The sequence below is a fragment of the Saimiri boliviensis genome, chromosome 5 (genome assembly GCF_048565385.1).
Source record: "Saimiri boliviensis isolate mSaiBol1 chromosome 5, mSaiBol1.pri, whole genome shotgun sequence".
Lineage (NCBI taxonomy): Eukaryota > Metazoa > Chordata > Mammalia > Primates > Cebidae > Saimiri > Saimiri boliviensis.
The window spans coordinates 111,528,190-111,544,709 of NC_133453.1; the positions used below are offsets into that span (position 1 = coordinate 111,528,190).

At 39.7% G+C, this 16,520-nt stretch overlaps 1 protein-coding gene across 2 annotated transcripts in view; it reads right to left on the minus strand.

Moving 5' to 3' along the window:
- CNTNAP5 (contactin associated protein family member 5) overlaps positions 1-16,520 on the minus strand; it is an 891,734-nt gene that overhangs the window by 122,583 nt on the left and 752,631 nt on the right. For both annotated transcript variants that reach the window (XM_010342190.3, XM_074399829.1), the window contains exon 19: positions 8,435-8,659. In XM_010342190.3, coding sequence (XP_010340492.1) covers positions 8,435-8,659 — 225 coding nt within the window. The remainder of the gene's footprint in view (positions 1-8,434; positions 8,660-16,520) is intronic.

Here is a 16,520-nt window from a genome sequence, read left to right on the forward strand (position 1 = left end):
AAAAGCTGGCTTTGATTTCCAGCCCCACTGATTCCTTGCTGTGTCTTCTTGGATAAGTCATTTAGCCTTTCTATGCCAAAATTTCTTTGTCTATAAAATACGGAAATACTAGTACCGATTCCATAGTCATTGTGTGAGAATGAGAGGAATCAATGTATACAATTACGAAAAGCACGTCTTGGTACATACTCGGCCTTTGATAAGAATTAGCTGCTAGGAACCATTTTCTAGCTGGAAGGTCAAAGACAGTGACATATGGCTGGTGGCAGGAATTTAACTGGATTCTTACGGCTGGAAACTACCCCCCGCCCCATCTCTCCACGGCAGCTTTAGAACAGGGCATCCGACGGCCAGAGCCCTCATTTCCTAACATCGAGAAGTCAAGCTGCTTATTAAAGCGGAGACATAACTTCAATAACTTTGAATTAGGAGAAATGATAATTCAAGGCCTCCTTGCTGGACAAACGGTAATTAACTGCACAGAGAACTGAATAAACCCTGAGCTCGGGCCTTTCACTGAATTTGTTTCACATCTCAAGATGTAAGTATTTACAGGTCAAGTGCTCTAAGAAGAATAAAAACAGGTCTTTTCTCAGAGAAAAGCTTTCTTCACACGGACTCCAACTATTTTCTTAATCCTTAAACCTCTAATTAGAGTTCCAGTCTACAAGCTAAACATTCAATCCCTCATTTTCTCTACCCCTGGTTTAAAAAAAATTCTGAAATAAAGGTAGTTCAGTAACCAGCCTGTTCTTTGGTCTGTTTTGTAATAACCCTTCTTGTATCTATGCCACATCTTTCAAGTGAGTTTCTCCCAGCCCTTCACAGACAGGATCTCATTAATCCCCCACCACATTGCTGTGAGACCCTTGACCACACAATTATCCCACATTTACAGATAAAGAACCAAGGCACCTTGTGCAATTCTTTTTTCCTTTCTACAAACAATGCAGCATCATAAGGGCAAATAATAATTATCCTGATTCTTACAGTACAGCTGTAAGCAACCAGGCTTGCTGAAAAAACAAAGAGTTGCTCAGTTCTTGGAAAATTTCTGAAGAGTTGTTTAAACTGAAAAAGTACAAAGTGAGACGACCCAGAGACCCTGACAGCACAGAGCCTCCGAATTCCAGCTCCACAGAGACCCACTCCCCAAACAACCCTACCTCCCACACGCACATCACAGGTGTCAGGACAGAATCTCAAAAAGAATACGGTTAAGAACTCAATTAATGCAATGCATATTCCTGCCTTTATACTAGAAGACTTTTGAAATGTACCCAGAAGAGCTGCCCCCTCTCCCAATATGACCCCAATGTGATCCTACAACATCTTCCCATGGATTCTATAGGGCATTTCTCCTCTCACTGTATATGTAACTTCTCCTCCTAATAGATTCAAACTACATGAATTAAATCTGAGAATACTCAGAGGTGAACTATGTGCTGAGGTACTCTGCCTCACACTGACATTTCAAAGATTAATTGTGTATTAATCTTAACCCCAAGAATATTTCTGAAGTCAACTACATCATATTCATTTTTCTACTATGAGCACATAGAACAGGATCTGGCACGTGGTAGGTGTTATAAAATAAATATTTGTGTTCCCATAAGGTTCATATGTTGAAGACTAACTCTAATGTGGCTGTATTTGAAAAGGAGGCCTCTAAGGAAGTAATTCAGGGTAAATGAGATCATAAGGGCGGGGCTCTGATCCTATAGGATTAGTGTCCTTATAAGAAGAGATACCAGCAAAGCCCCTCCCTCTCTCTCTTTTCCTTTCTCCTCATGCACAAGGAAAGGCCATGTGAGAACACAGGAAAAGGTGACCAACACAGGGGCAGGGTCCTGACCACATGCCAACGCTGTCAGTACCTTGAACTTGGACTTCCAGTCTCCAGAACTGTTAGAAAATAAATTTTTTGTTGTTTATGTCAATCCATCTGTGGTATTTTGTTTTGGTAGCCCTGGCAAACTGAGACAGTAGATATTAAACAGATGTTTGTACAGTTGATTGTATTTTGACATTTTTATTGGCTTTATTTCCATGTGAGCTCTTGGCTGAGGGAGTTAAAGGACTGATTAGAAGCTGCTATTGTCTGTATTTTGATTTTCTTTGATGCTGGTACATGCTGTCCACCTAGCTCCACAGCCAGAGTGGCTGGAGTTGAGGTGAGGAGTTTCCTTGTGTTTGACTATGTTGCCCCAACTGTCCTGTGCTGGGACTGGCCCCACAGTGAGCAGAAGTCTTTGTTAGCTCCTCCTGCACATAACTCTGTTCTCTAGTTATTATAGTTCTCTCCCTACACACACACACACACACACACACACACACACACACACAGAGAGAGAGAGAGAGAGAGAGAGAGAGAGAGAGAGAGACCCTTCTCTTTCTTTATTTTAGAAACATCAGAGAAGTTCCCTGAAGGTCTGTGTCAGGGAGCATTTGAGAAAGTCATTCTTAAAAGGTTTCATTTTCTTGCTTCTGTATATTGAAATCTGTTTCCTGTGCCTAGATACAGCCAGTTTTCAAGAGGGCACCCTGTACGTTATCTTTCTCTTTCTTCAGGGTAATGTTCCATCCATGCCCAAGTGTTCTGCCTCTAGGCACTGCACATTTTCATTTCCTCTTTGTATTAAATGTTAACCCCAAATGCCCTGAATCCTAGCTTTCACATTCATGCTCTGATAACCCCAGGATGCAGATCATTCGTATTATTACTTTTACCAGTAAGGAAATAAAATGTGTTTTACACTCTACAGTCTACACAGCACAGTTACTTGCATCATCTCATTCGACCTTTGTCTCCTCAGTTGGCTATAACACAATGTCATAGACTGAGTGAGTGACTCAGACAACATAATTTATTTTCTCAAAATTCTGGAGGCTGGGAAACACAAACATGAGTGCTGCCTGACTTAGCCCCTCTTGAGGCTCTCGTCCTGGCTTGTGGATGGCTGCCTTCTTCGTGTCCTTACATGGCATTCAAAGAGAGCGGGAGACGGGGTTCTCTACTGTCTCTTCTGCTTTAAGGACACTAATGCTGTCAGATTAGGGCTCTGATCTTATGATTCCATTTAACCTAACCACCCTCTTACTCCAAATACAGCCACACTGAGGCTCAGAGCTTCAGTACATGGATTTCGGGAAGGGGTTGCTTTGCAACTCAGTTTATAGCAATCTTCTTGGGACTTAGGAGCATACCACAAAATAAAGTATAAACAACAACAAAGGGAAGAGAAACAAGATTACCCAGATCCAATGCTACTCGGCGTGACCCTGTTTCTCCAGTCGATTCCACCCTTAGCACCCTGGTCTAACCCTGTGACCTGCCTTAATCATCCATTGCCCTACACAAGGAGAGAATAAGGCGGAGGACTCATTGTCGCCCTCTGGAGGTCATTGGGTGTCATAACCACATAACTGTGAAATGGATGAGGAACATACAAGAGATTGTTGGAAAGCCCAGAAATGCAGGCAATGAAACAACTAAAACAAAGTCTGGGAGATAGAAAAGGACTATTGGGAATTTTAAATTCAAAACCAGCAAAGTGTTGCTTGACACAAGCCCAGAGACTGAAGTGATCAGGGCTTAGTAAGGCTGCCAAAATAATCCTTCCAAGGCTGGCTTTTCTCCTTCTGCTTATCGGGAGTCTTGCTGCTCTGAGGAACTCCAGCAGATGCTGGTGTCGGGGAGGGGCTGTCTGGAGGCAGTATTACACTTTGAAGGGATTCTGAAAAATATCAGTAATGGCAGGGGTGTTCTAAGGTCAACCCATCCCTGGGTAGCCACTGCAGAATTCTGTGCTTTTGAAAATGCTCCCTCCCTGGCTTCCTTCTTCTTCTTGCCTCCCTTGAGTTAGTGTGTTCAAAATGTAAAGTGTCACAGTTCATCATTATTCCCTCCAAGGTGTGTGCAATCACAAATGCAGACAGTGCATCTTAGGAATGCATATGAAGGATTTTTATCAAGGAAGCAAAGTCAGACAAACCATTTGGTGCTGGAGGACAGCTGCACAGGAGCCCCAGAAGGTGACCTGGGAACCGTATTTGGATTGTGTGCCTAAAGGATTTCACCATAGATGGATGGTCCTAGAGTTAGCACATATTCTAAATTTGTCTTTGTATTTCTATTAACAAAGAAGATGATGGAAGTATAGAAACAGAAATTAATTGTGACATATATAGATATGTAGATATATAGATTTCAACTGCAATGTGAATAAAGTGGAGAAATGAACAATCAAATGAAATCTTATTTTTATGAAAAATATAATGTCTAGTGGAGAACACTAACTTATCTTTGATGACCAACTCAAGCATCACCCACTCTAGGAAGCCTTTTCTCACCTGTCTCCCAGAGAGAACTGGTCATCTTTAACTCACTCTACCTACAACAGACTTCTACCTAGCATCTATGACATTTGATTGTTTTTATTTATGTTTCTATCCCGTGACTAGATTTCTTAAAGGCAGGGAAGGGTCCCTTCTGCCTGTTTCTGTGTCTCCAGTACATGAGCTGCCACATGGGAGGTGCTCCATGAATATTTTCTAAGCTGCAAATTTGAAGGAGAACTCGTTGCTACTGTGGAGAGAGCCAAGCCATCACACAATAAAATGATGTGAAGGTCCTGTGTATCTTTAGAATGAGCTCATCTCCCTTTCTAGATCTCTTTCCTCTCTTAAAGACACCTTATTTTCCAACTGTCCAGACTCAGAGAAGTTGTCTGTGACTAACGCCCCATACTGTGGAACTAAAACTGCCTTCTCTTTCCTAAGAACTCTCTGATCTCACAATGCCTCTCTTTCTGCCTCTGTTCTTCCACTCCAGAAATGGAAATTATTATTTTTTTATTTAGTAAGAAGAACGTGTTTTCACTTGAAAACATAACAGCGGTTTAACCCAAATAAGTCTCTGGTTGGAGAAATTTCAAGAATAATGATAAAGGGCAAAGAAGAATTCCAACCCTGGAAAATCAAGTCCCTGCCATGGAGAAACTTAGAAGCATGGCTTTGGATGACATTGATCTTCTTTCCTCTGGCCTGGTCAACTATATTAAATAAATTCGCAAGCTGAGCTTTGTACGTAGTGTTTGCGCAACTCATCCACCTTACTCTACCTGCTGACTTCTTAACCCAGAGTGCTGAAATTAGAGCCACTGTGTACAACCTGGATGTAGACACTTGCTTTTTTTGGAGAAAGCAAAACGGGCTCCCTGTAATTTCCACCAGATGCCCAACAGTATCTCATCATAATTTCCACCAGATGCCCAACAGTATCTTCAGTCGGAAAGGTTAAGATAAGTGAACTAACAGAAGACTCTTAATTCTTCTCAGGGAGATTTGAATCAATCTTACCAAAAAACTCTCACAGATAATGATAATAAATACCATTCCCCTGTAAACCCTGTGCTTTTCTGATCTTTCTGCAATCTCTAATAATCCTTAACTTCCAATAGTATTTTCACAGCTATATTTTTTTTTACAACAGTGTATCAAAGTGACATTAAAATATTCTCAGTTCTTTATAATGCAATGCCCACCTCCTAGGATTCTCTAGTAATTAGGTCAATGGCCTAATAGAACAAACATAGTGGGAATAAGTTGTAAGAATATCGATGCTTCATTCTTCAAAGCAGCATTTCAAATTCTGCAAATGAAGCCTTAACAAAGAGAAATATTAATGTAAGACTACACAAGAAGGGAATAAAGAATCACAAAATCTAAGATTTGGGAAGAAATTCAGAGGTTATTATTTTTGTCCTTTCACCCATTGCTTGGATAGTTATGTTGGTGTCTCCAACAAAGAGTCATGCATTATTACTTGAGGACCTCCACTGGTAAGGAATTCACTGTCACTCAAGGTATTTTATTCCACTGTTATAATCCCCGAATTTTTAGAAGGTTCATCTTAAAATGTTGTCAAAATCTCCCCTGTAGTTAGATTGCTTTAGAAATCTGGGTAACACGACTCCTTCCTCTATCTAGATTGCCTTTCAAAAAGTTGAAGGCAGTTTTTTAGTCTTGCATTCCTTATCATCTTTAGACAGCACTTGATCCTGCTTCTCTTTGCTTATCTTCACAGTTCCTGGTCCTGTGCAGTTTGACTAGGAATTACCAAGACAGTTAATGAAGAAGTGAATGATTGAGCACCTATCTTAGCTGTATCTCTGCAGTATAAGGAGATGGCAAGAGATGCCCAGGATTTTAAATCCGGGCATGGCATCTTTCCTGCCACCTACTGCTAGTGGGTCCTCTGAAGCAAGGTGGGGTAGTGGCGTTCTGACCTGGAGTCCGGGGGGTGCTCTGTTACTCACAGTGCTCTGGACACCCATCTCCAATGAGTTAGTCTGAGATAACTAAAATATATAAAACTGAAAATATATAAAAGCAAGCTGTACCCTGACCACCTTGCGCACATGTTCTCAGGCCCTCCTGAGGGCTGTGCCACGGGCCATGGTCACTCATATCTGTCTCAGGACTCATACCTGCACTTTCACACATGCCCTCAGGCCTAAGCTTAAAAAAAATCTTGCAAGGCACAGGTACCTTCTCCATTCCTGCATGTAGCCAGGGTTTTAAAACATGCAGGTGCCTATGGGATCTGGCAGCTTTTGATAGGATAAGACTTCAGCAAATAAGAAGACAGAGGCAGGGCAGAATTTAAGAATGCCTCCTCAATTGAATAGATTCTCATTATTTAAGACATTGCACATTTTCAAAACACTCTTAGTTTAGCCCTTGTGGTTAAGTATACAGAATATGCCACCAGACAGAAGAAGGGAGGGTGAATCCAGCCCTGCTTCTTACTGGCTGTAAGATTTGGAAGTGCCTCAGTTTCTACAACAATAAAAATCACACCAATCAAACGGGGTTGTAATGAGAAGTAAATGCTGTGGGGATTAACTAAAATAGTGCTCAGCATAACGTTTTATGTGTGTGTATATGTGTGCGTGCAATTTGATACAATTACTTTCATTATGCACTGTCTGTCTTCATGGCAGCTGTATTTCCCAAGGCATGGCCTGACAGGTACAATCGTGCTATGGAACTATACCCAAAAGATGCTTTGGAAAAAATCTTGTATATTAGTGCTCTGTAACCAACCACATTACTGTGGTCCAATGACATCATCAGAGGATGATTTTGTTTAGAAAGAAGATTGCTGGGCTGACTATTGGAAAACCTGGATTCTGGTCTTTGCTGTGCTGTAGATTGACTCACTGGCACATCCAACTCCTCAACTTCTCCATGCCTCAGTGTCCTCAATCAGCCTTATCACTCTCACAAAGCACTGATGGGCAGGGTCTAAGACCTGCCATGATTATAGGAGGGTCCTAATCATAATCACGTAAAGGCTATTGGTAAACAGATCTAATGAGCCATAATGTTTTCTCCTCACTCTTGTGGGTTCTTCAAGTCCAGATGGGCTTGGAATGAGCCACTGTCATCCTAGTCTCTATTTTTCTCTTTTTTCCTTCCCTTCTATTTTTCTCTTAGAAAGAAGGACACCTGTTACATCATGCGGCCCATCATTTTTATTATAGCATTTCAGGCCTGATTCAGTATTTCAGCATTTCTTTAGTTCCATACATCATTCATGGCTTTTGATGTTGTAAATATCTGGAAAGCAAGATGAAGAGGAATAAACCCACAAAGAAATAAAGCAAGATAATAATTTAGAGTTTCTTCATCAGGCCTGGAGAAGACGCTGTAAATGGGCACACTCCAGGATTCCTTTCTGCTAGGTCCCACCACTGTTCGTGCAGGAAAGAAAGGAAGTGATAACATTTTGGTTTATAAAACTACAGTATTATAGTTTTGTCAAATAAAATGCCCCAAATCTTTCTGTTTCAAAATAGCAAATGCCACAGTCTGTCATTATATTAAAACACATCAGCCTGAAAAAAAAGAAAAAAGATAAAAAAAATCTGATTCTGAGAAGCAACCCACTTATTCTATGCAGTTATGACTCAAATTCTATTTCTCTCTAAGACCTGGACAACCACCTTCCATTAGTGCAGCCTGCATGCATGCTCATTGTTTTAACAGCCCTTCATAAAGAAGGCTGCAGCAAAGATGACAAAATATATGTGGCAATTGTCCTTCTGAAATTCAGATATGCTTATGATCTTCTCCTTGGCACTTAACGAATTCTGGCACAGAATAAATAATAAAGAATTACTGCTATCCAGTTGAAGCAAATTAAAGTCAATGCATTTGAGACTTCAGCAATGAATTGACACTGGCCCTGAATATCAATTGCAACTCATAAAGGTAAAGTATAGTCAAGGGTTTGGCTGGAAGTCTGGAAATAAGCTGCCCAGGTGGGTCCAACTTGAGGTTGAAATTATGCAGAGTTCTGGAGGGCACGCACCCATCCCTCCAGCCCAGGCTGAGACTCCACTGGGCATCATGCCATCACACTCACCATTCTTGCAGAGCAGAACAGCCAGGAAGTCCTGAGAAGAAGAGTTGACAAAGAGCAAAAGACTGGGTGCCTGGGCTGTCACAAAGCTAAATGCGATGCTTTCCTTGGATGGAGCTGAATCTGTGTAAATAGCTGAAGATGACAGGCTTATATTCTTGGTCACAGGATAGGGTTCTTGAAACATGTAAGTAACTGATGTGCCAGCCTCAAAAACAGCAGAAACTTCTGAAAAATATAAGAGGGGAGAGCACACATTGAAACCCTTAGGTCCATTGCTTAAGCGAGCCGTAACTGCTTGCTCTTGTTTCCTATGCACTGGGCACTGTGTGAGGAGAATCACATGCATTGCACAATGTGTTTCCCACAATAATTTTGAAGTGGAAGAAGTCGTTATTCTCATTTATAAATGAGAAGCTTGAGGATCTCACAGGTTGCAAACTTTGAACAGGGTTGCCTAGCTGGAAAGAAAGCTCAGGCTTGCCTTCTGCAGTTTAGGTGCGGTTCTGCATACATCTATCTGCAAAATAACCACCACGTGCCAGGAAAATTTCCTGAGAAGCAAAGAGAAAGTGTCCCTGCCTCCAGCATAGTGCATAGAGAAATGCACTGGCACCATCTTACTCCCAGAACTGAGAACCTGACCGTCCTGGTTTGTGTTCTTCTTCTGGTATCTCAGGGAGACATCAGGGTGAGCAGCAGTAATTCTCCATGATATTGAGTAAAACGTGAAGAACAATGAAAACAGCAATGAAGAAATTTATGGAAAAGTAGAAAAGGCATAAGTTTCCAACTCTTAAACTCATATTTTTTTTTTTAGATGCGTAGGCATTGATACTCAGTTCCAAAATACAGCCAAGACTTGGGTAAATAGGCTGTCCTATGGGAAACAATCCTTCTAACACAACACAGTGAATAGAGATCTGCCTCCACCAGGAAGAAATATGGGATCTAGAAACTGATAAAATTCAATTGCAAGTCACCCAGCCTCCTGGGAGAATGCTCGAGCACGCCAACTGTTGTCATGTTAGTGTGGTGGCATGAGCACTACCCGAGTCAGCACCGAATCTGGATGTCCATTTGACTTCACGCTGGCCATGTGGTCTCAGGCACGATAATGAACTCTATGGAAAATGTTTTCTTATGAATGGGAATCATAACACCTACTTTGTCAGCATTTCTCTGTGGGTAAGTGAGCTGTTGTATGAAAGCACTTAAGAGAGCTGCCCAGTACAGTTTGAACTTACAGACTGTTACAAGAGAATTTAACTGGAAGTCAATCCCAGTAGACTTTATACAATATATGCATTTATTAACTGCTCATCATCTGTCCCAGTGCTGACATACTCTCCTTGGATCAAGGTTGCTCTTGAGTTCACTTTAAATTTTATCTCTATGCAGTAACAGTGTGCGGGGGAGGCTCTTTCATAAGGCAGCACACCTTAGATCAGGCAGCAAACCTCTGCCACAAAAATGGCACAGCAAACATGAACCCATATTGGCATGATTAATTTCCCTTTGTCCTAAATGGCATATGGAATGTTTCAAACTCTCCATGAAAGTCTCTGATTGAGTTGGTGGCACCTAGGATATAATAATACCTGGCTTTGGCTTCTTAATTCTATTGCAAATGTGTTCCACCTTGTGAAAATTCTGTAGCACTCTGTAATAGTGCCAAAAAATTAAAGTTGCATATTTATGCATATTGCTTAGCAGATTGGGAATACTAGTTCATTTTTACTAAAGGTTCGGAGAAAGTGTTTTGCATTTATCATGCAGGTTACAACCTTGATACTCCTGATTATAAAAATATGCAGCAGACATCTGTGGCAGTGAAAATTCTGGTTATCATCAGCTTGATTCAAGACTTTTCCTTGAGTAAATTTTCTCAGAGATATTTGGCCTGCATGTTGAGCTACTACCTCCTAGTTAACAAAATAAAAGGCCTTTATTTCATGTTTGTGTGTGTGCTTAAACAGAAGCAAAGTTCAGGGCATTCTGTCAGGAATAACATAAATACATATATGGGCATATATAGGGTATTACTTTTTTCTTTCTACTTAGGATAAGAAACTAAAAATAAAAAGCATTTTTGTAATTAGAAGTGTCAAACAGGGCCAGGAGTGGTGGCTCATGCCTGTAATCCCAGCACTTTGGAAGGCCAAAGCATGCAGATCACCTGAGGTTGGGAGTTCAAGACCAGCCTGACCAACATGGGAAAATCCTGTCTCTCCTAAAACTACAAAACTAGCCAGGCTTGGTGGTTCACCCCTGTAGTCCCAGCTACTCAGGTGGCTGAAAGTAGAATTGCTTGAACCTGAGAGGGGGAGATTTTACCACTGCACTCCAGCCTGGACAACAAAGGGAGACTCCATCTCAAAAAAAAAAAAAAGTCAAACTAAATTTCTGTTGTCACTCTTCCTCCAGCTCCAGTCTAACTACTTTTAATCTTTAAATATTGTCTATTTTATCATAAAGCTAAATTCAGCAATACACCTGGATTTTACTATTCTTTCAATTTCTTACGCTTTAAAATTTAAGAGTTTAAGCTTTTGATCAGATAGATTGAATTATCAGAACATCTGAAACCACTGGCCTTAAAGGACAAAGAAATGTAACTTGAAGGTGGTTTCTAAGGATCATGTTGCTTCTCCAAGGCCAGGGAGCCATGATTGGCCACACCCCTTGAACACCCACTTGGTGGAAGAACCTATGCTAACTCGGTTCTGAGATGGTAAGACACACATTTTAAAAAATAAACCTAGTGGAAGTTAACCTTGGGCTTGATGTGTTAGTGACAGAGACAATGTTTTCCAGAGCTGGATGTCTCTGAGAGCAGAGCATCCTGAGGAGACCTGCAAGCGGATCTCCACATCGACAGTGTGTTGATATGTGGCATGAACTAGAAGGAGCTGAAAATGGGATGGTGCTGGAGGCTGTGCCTCTGAGCCTCCAGGGGGCCCATAGACTTGGAGCTAGGACCTGGTTCTACCCATGTCTTGGGGTCACCGGATCCTAGTCAACCTCAGGTTACTCAAATATGAATCAGGATGAATTCAATCTTGGGATGGGTTAAAGGATTGGAGGAAAGTACATAAAAGCACAGCACATAGAAGGAACTCAATAAACAGTCGCTGGTCTTAATAATAGTAATAGAACTAGATCTGGAATTAGAACAAACAGAAAGACCAGTCCTGGGTAATAAATAGTCTAGAAATTGCCCAGAAATCATCCAAGCTGTAATTAATTTAGATAAAATCAAACAAACTAAATAAAAATAAAACAATTGGAAATTTGAACACTGAGCAAGTGTTTCAAAAATTATTATACTTTTCTTATGATAATGATCCTGTGAATATATGTTTATAATATTTATATTATAAATAATATAATTGTGTTTATCTTTTAGCAATACATGATGTAATATTTATAGAGGAAATAGTATTGTTTGGGATTTTTGCTTCAAAATAATAAAGGAGGTTAGGAGGTGAGTGTATTGATGAAGCAAAAATGATCACAAGTTTATAACTGTTGAAGTTAGATAACTGGTGTGTGGGAGTTCTTAAATTCTTGTCCTACAGCATATTTTTGCCATTTTTCTATAATAAAAAGTAAAAATAAATGATATAAGTTGAAAGAAACATAAGCATTAAATGATTTCTGGACAGGATTTGGCAATATGTAAAGATTATTAAATGTAGATACTTTTCATTTTTTTCACTGAAATTATTTTATTAAGAAAACAGTATTGTGTTTATCATAGCATTGTTTACACACTAAATTTTAGATAATGAAAAATTTCAATCAATAAGAGCCAGCATTTAGTGAGACTTTACATACTGTGGGTATGCCATGTGCTTTGTGGAGTGCTCACAGAATGTTAAACATGACTCCCTGTGAAATATTCCTGCACTTTCCACATCTCATAGATGAGAAAACCAAGGAATCTCGAGGTTGAGATACACAACGAGTGTCACACAAAGTGGACCATAGAGGAAACAGAGCCTGAACTTGGGCAGGGGTGATGCTAGCTCCATGATTTCTCTGTGGGCCGTAATGCTCTGGTAATAGGATGGATTAAACGAGACAAGGCAATAGTGCCAGATGGAACATATTGCAATCATTAAGACTGATGCTTGCAAATATTGATGACTTACATAAAAATACTGTTGAAAGGAAATAAAGAAAATTCATAAATAAAGTGTAATGGACAAAATTATCTCCGTTATATTAAGTGCAAAGGGAAAAATACTAGGAGGAAGTACAATTTCCCCATTAATGATTATTTCTGAGTACTTAGGTTGGGTTTTAACTTTTCTAGATCTATAAATAAATTTTCAAATAAATTTTATAAATATCTTACATTTTAATTAGGAAGAAAAGCATTTAAATTAAAATGCTATGATAGTCATATCCAGGTTATTTAATAATGGTGTGTGTGTAGTATGGATGAGTGAGCTAACAACAAACACACATCAACAAACAATGTTGAGACAAGCAGATATCCACATGCAAAAGATTAAAGCCGGACCCCCTATCTCACAACAAATACAAAAATTCACTCATAATTCATCAAAGACATAACTGTAAGAGCTAAAACCATAAAACACTTAAGAGAAACCACAGGTGTAAATCTTCCTGATCTTGGATTAAGTAAGGGTTCCTTAGCTATGATTGTAAATGCATAAACAAAGATAGCAAACTAGAGAAAATAAACTTCATCAGAATTTGAAACTTCCACATTTCAAAAGGTACTATGAGAAAGACAAAATACAACCCATAGAACTGGAGAAAACATTTGCAAATCATATATCTAATAAGGGAATTATATTTCAAAAATACAACAAATTCTTACAACTGAGTAGTAAAAAGAAGAAGAAAAAAATTAAAAAATCTACAAGAGATGGAGAATTGCTTGAATCTGGGAGGCAGAGGTTGCAGTGAGCTGAGATCGTGCCACTGCACTCCAGCCTGGTGAAACAGCATGACTCTGTCTCAAAAAAAGAAAAAAAAAATCTACAAAGGATTTTAGATATTTCTGCAAAAAATATATGTGTATAAATGAATCATAAGCACAGGAAAAGATGTCCAATATTCTTAGTCATTAGGAAGATGAAAGTCAAAACCACAATACAATTGCATTTCATATTCAGTAGGATGTCTATTACCAGAAAGTCAGACAATAAAATGTGTTAGCAAGGAGGTTAAAAAATTGGAGCCCTCATACACTGCCAGTGAGAATGTAAGATGGAGTAGCCACTTTGAAAAACTTTGACAGTTCCTTAAAAGGTTAAACCTAGAGTTAATGTATGACACAACAATCTCACTTCTAGGTATATATCCAGGAAAATAGACAACGTATGTCCCCATAAAAATGTGTACATGCTTATAGCAGTGTTATGTATAATAGTTAAAGAAATGAAACTATCCCAACATCCATTAACTGGTCAATAGATGAATGGATAAACAAATTCTGGTGCTTTCACACTATGGAACACTCTTTGGCAATTAAGTAGGAATAAAGTAATGATAAATGTTATAACATGGATGAACTGTGCTAATATGATGCTGAGTAAAAGAAATCAGACACAAAAAGGTCACATACTACATGGTTCTACTTATATGAAAGGCCCAGGATGGGCAAATCCACAGAGAAAGAACGTAGATTAGTGGTTTCCAGGGACAGGGGAAGGGGTAACTGGGGAATGGGTGCTAATGGCATGGAATTTCTTTTTGGGATGATGAAAATGTTTTGAAATTGATAGTGGTGATGGCTTTACAACTGTGTGAATGTCATAAACATCACTGAATTATACACCTTAAAAGGGTGGATTTTATGGGATATAAATTATATCTCAATAATAAATGGAGAGAGAAAAAATACACAAAATGTAAGTTGCATTTTTGAAGAGATGGAATCCTATTACCATGTTCATGTATGGAATGAAATTAGGGTCATAAAGAGAAAGAATGAACAAAAAATAAGCTAGAGGGACCTCCAGCTCTGACATTTAGCAAGTCAGTACACCTTTATGAACCACTAATATGTTAAATTTAGATATTAATACCTGCTTTATTTGTTTGGATGAGGAATATACATTGCAGTTAATTACTAGTCATTGATTTTTTATGATGATTATTTCTTTGTACCATTATGAGAAACAGAAAATTGGCCAATGGACCACAGTTCTGTCCTAGGGATTAGTAGTGCAAAAAAATGTCCCCAATTCTACCCAAGATATATTCGGTGTTTACACACCATCTCCTTAAAATATACTGTGCCATAATAAGTCGCATGGAAGACTACCCCAGTCGTCCAAGAGACCACCCTTTGTTCAGAACCATCTTGTAGCCTCTGGCTCCCCATTTCAGTGCCGGCCACATAGCCCAGAGGCATTTGGCAGGGCTCAAAGATGCGACTAAAAAGACCATCTTACATACAATGTGAGGACTGAATATTTTGTTAGCATTATCAGAAAGAATGAATAGTTTGGAAACAGTGAAATGCAAAGCACACAAAAAGGCTAGGCACACATTTGCCTATGCAACTTGTAGATCATTAAACAAATCGGGAGGGAGCACAGAGATGTTGAAACATATGCAGGAAAAAGATCCAGGGCTGTGGGCAGAAGGAAATTGATAGGAATGGCTTTGGAGAAAGGAGCCAAAAAATAAAAATAAATTAAGCTACACTTAGAACAATATGATCGAGAGATCCAAGATGGCTGATCACTAACGGCTCGGGATTGTAGCTCCCACTGAAAGCGCAAAGAATGAGAGGACGCCACACCTTCACATGAATTCTTGTTGCTCACGCACCAGGAGATTCCCAGCGGAGGAGCCCCACGGGTCGCCAGCGCGACTCTTGTGACCGGCGAGGCGGTTTTGCCGGCGCCTTGGAGCGACGGTTCTTGGTGCAGAGTCGGAAAAGCACCATTAATCTTAACGCCGCTGATTTGGTCGGTGCAGTGGGTTGCTCAGATTTCGGCGCTGAGAATCAGTAAGTTGGACGTCCACTCAGAAACCTAATTACAAAGACGGTGAATTCAAAGACCACAGATGGATAAATTTATAACGAAGGGAGGAAAACGGCCAAAAAAGGCTGAGAATGCCCAAGATCAGAACGCCTCTCCCTCAGCGGGGGATCACAGTTCCTCATCAGCAACGGAACAAGGCTTGATGGAGAACGAGTGTGTTCCAATTACAGAAGCAGGCTTCAAAATGTGGATAATGAGAAACTTCTGTGAATTAAAAGAACTTGTTTTAACCCAATCTAAAGCAACTAAGAACTTTGAAAAAAGATTTGACGAAATGTTAACAAGAATACACAATTTAGAGAGGAATATAAGTGAATTGATGGAGCTGAAAAACACAATAGGAGAACTTCGTGAAGTATGCACAAGTTTTAACAGCCGAATTGATCAAGCAGAAGAAAGGATATCAGAGGTCGAAGACCAACTCAATGAAATAAAACAAGAAGACAAGATTAGAGAAAAAAGGATACAAAGGAACGAGCAAAGTCTCCAAGAAATATGGGACTATGTGAAAAGACCTAATCTACGCTTGATAGGTGTACCTGAATGTGACGAAGAGAATGAATCCAAGCTGGAAAATACGCTTCAGGACATTATTCAGGAAAATTTTCCCAGCCTAGTAAGGCAGGATAATATTCAACTCCAGGTAATACAGAGAACACCACAGAGATATTCCTCAAGAAGAGCAACTCCAAGGCACATAATCGTCAGATTCACCAGGGTTGAAATGAAGGAGAAAATACTAAGGGCAGCCAGAGAGAAAGGTCAGGTTACCCACAAAGGGAAGCCTATCAGACTTACAGCAGATTTCTCAGCAGAAACCCTACAAGCCAGAAGAGAGTGGGGGTCAATATTCAACATCCTTAAAGAAAAGAACTTTCAACCCAGAATTTCACATCCAGCCAAACTAAGCTTCACATGTGAAGGAAAAATAAAGTTTTTTGTGAATAAGCAAGCACTCAGAGATTTCATCACCACCAGGCCTGCTTTACAAGAGCTTCTGAAAGAACCACTACACATATGAAAGGAACAAACAGTATCAGCCTTTCTAAAAA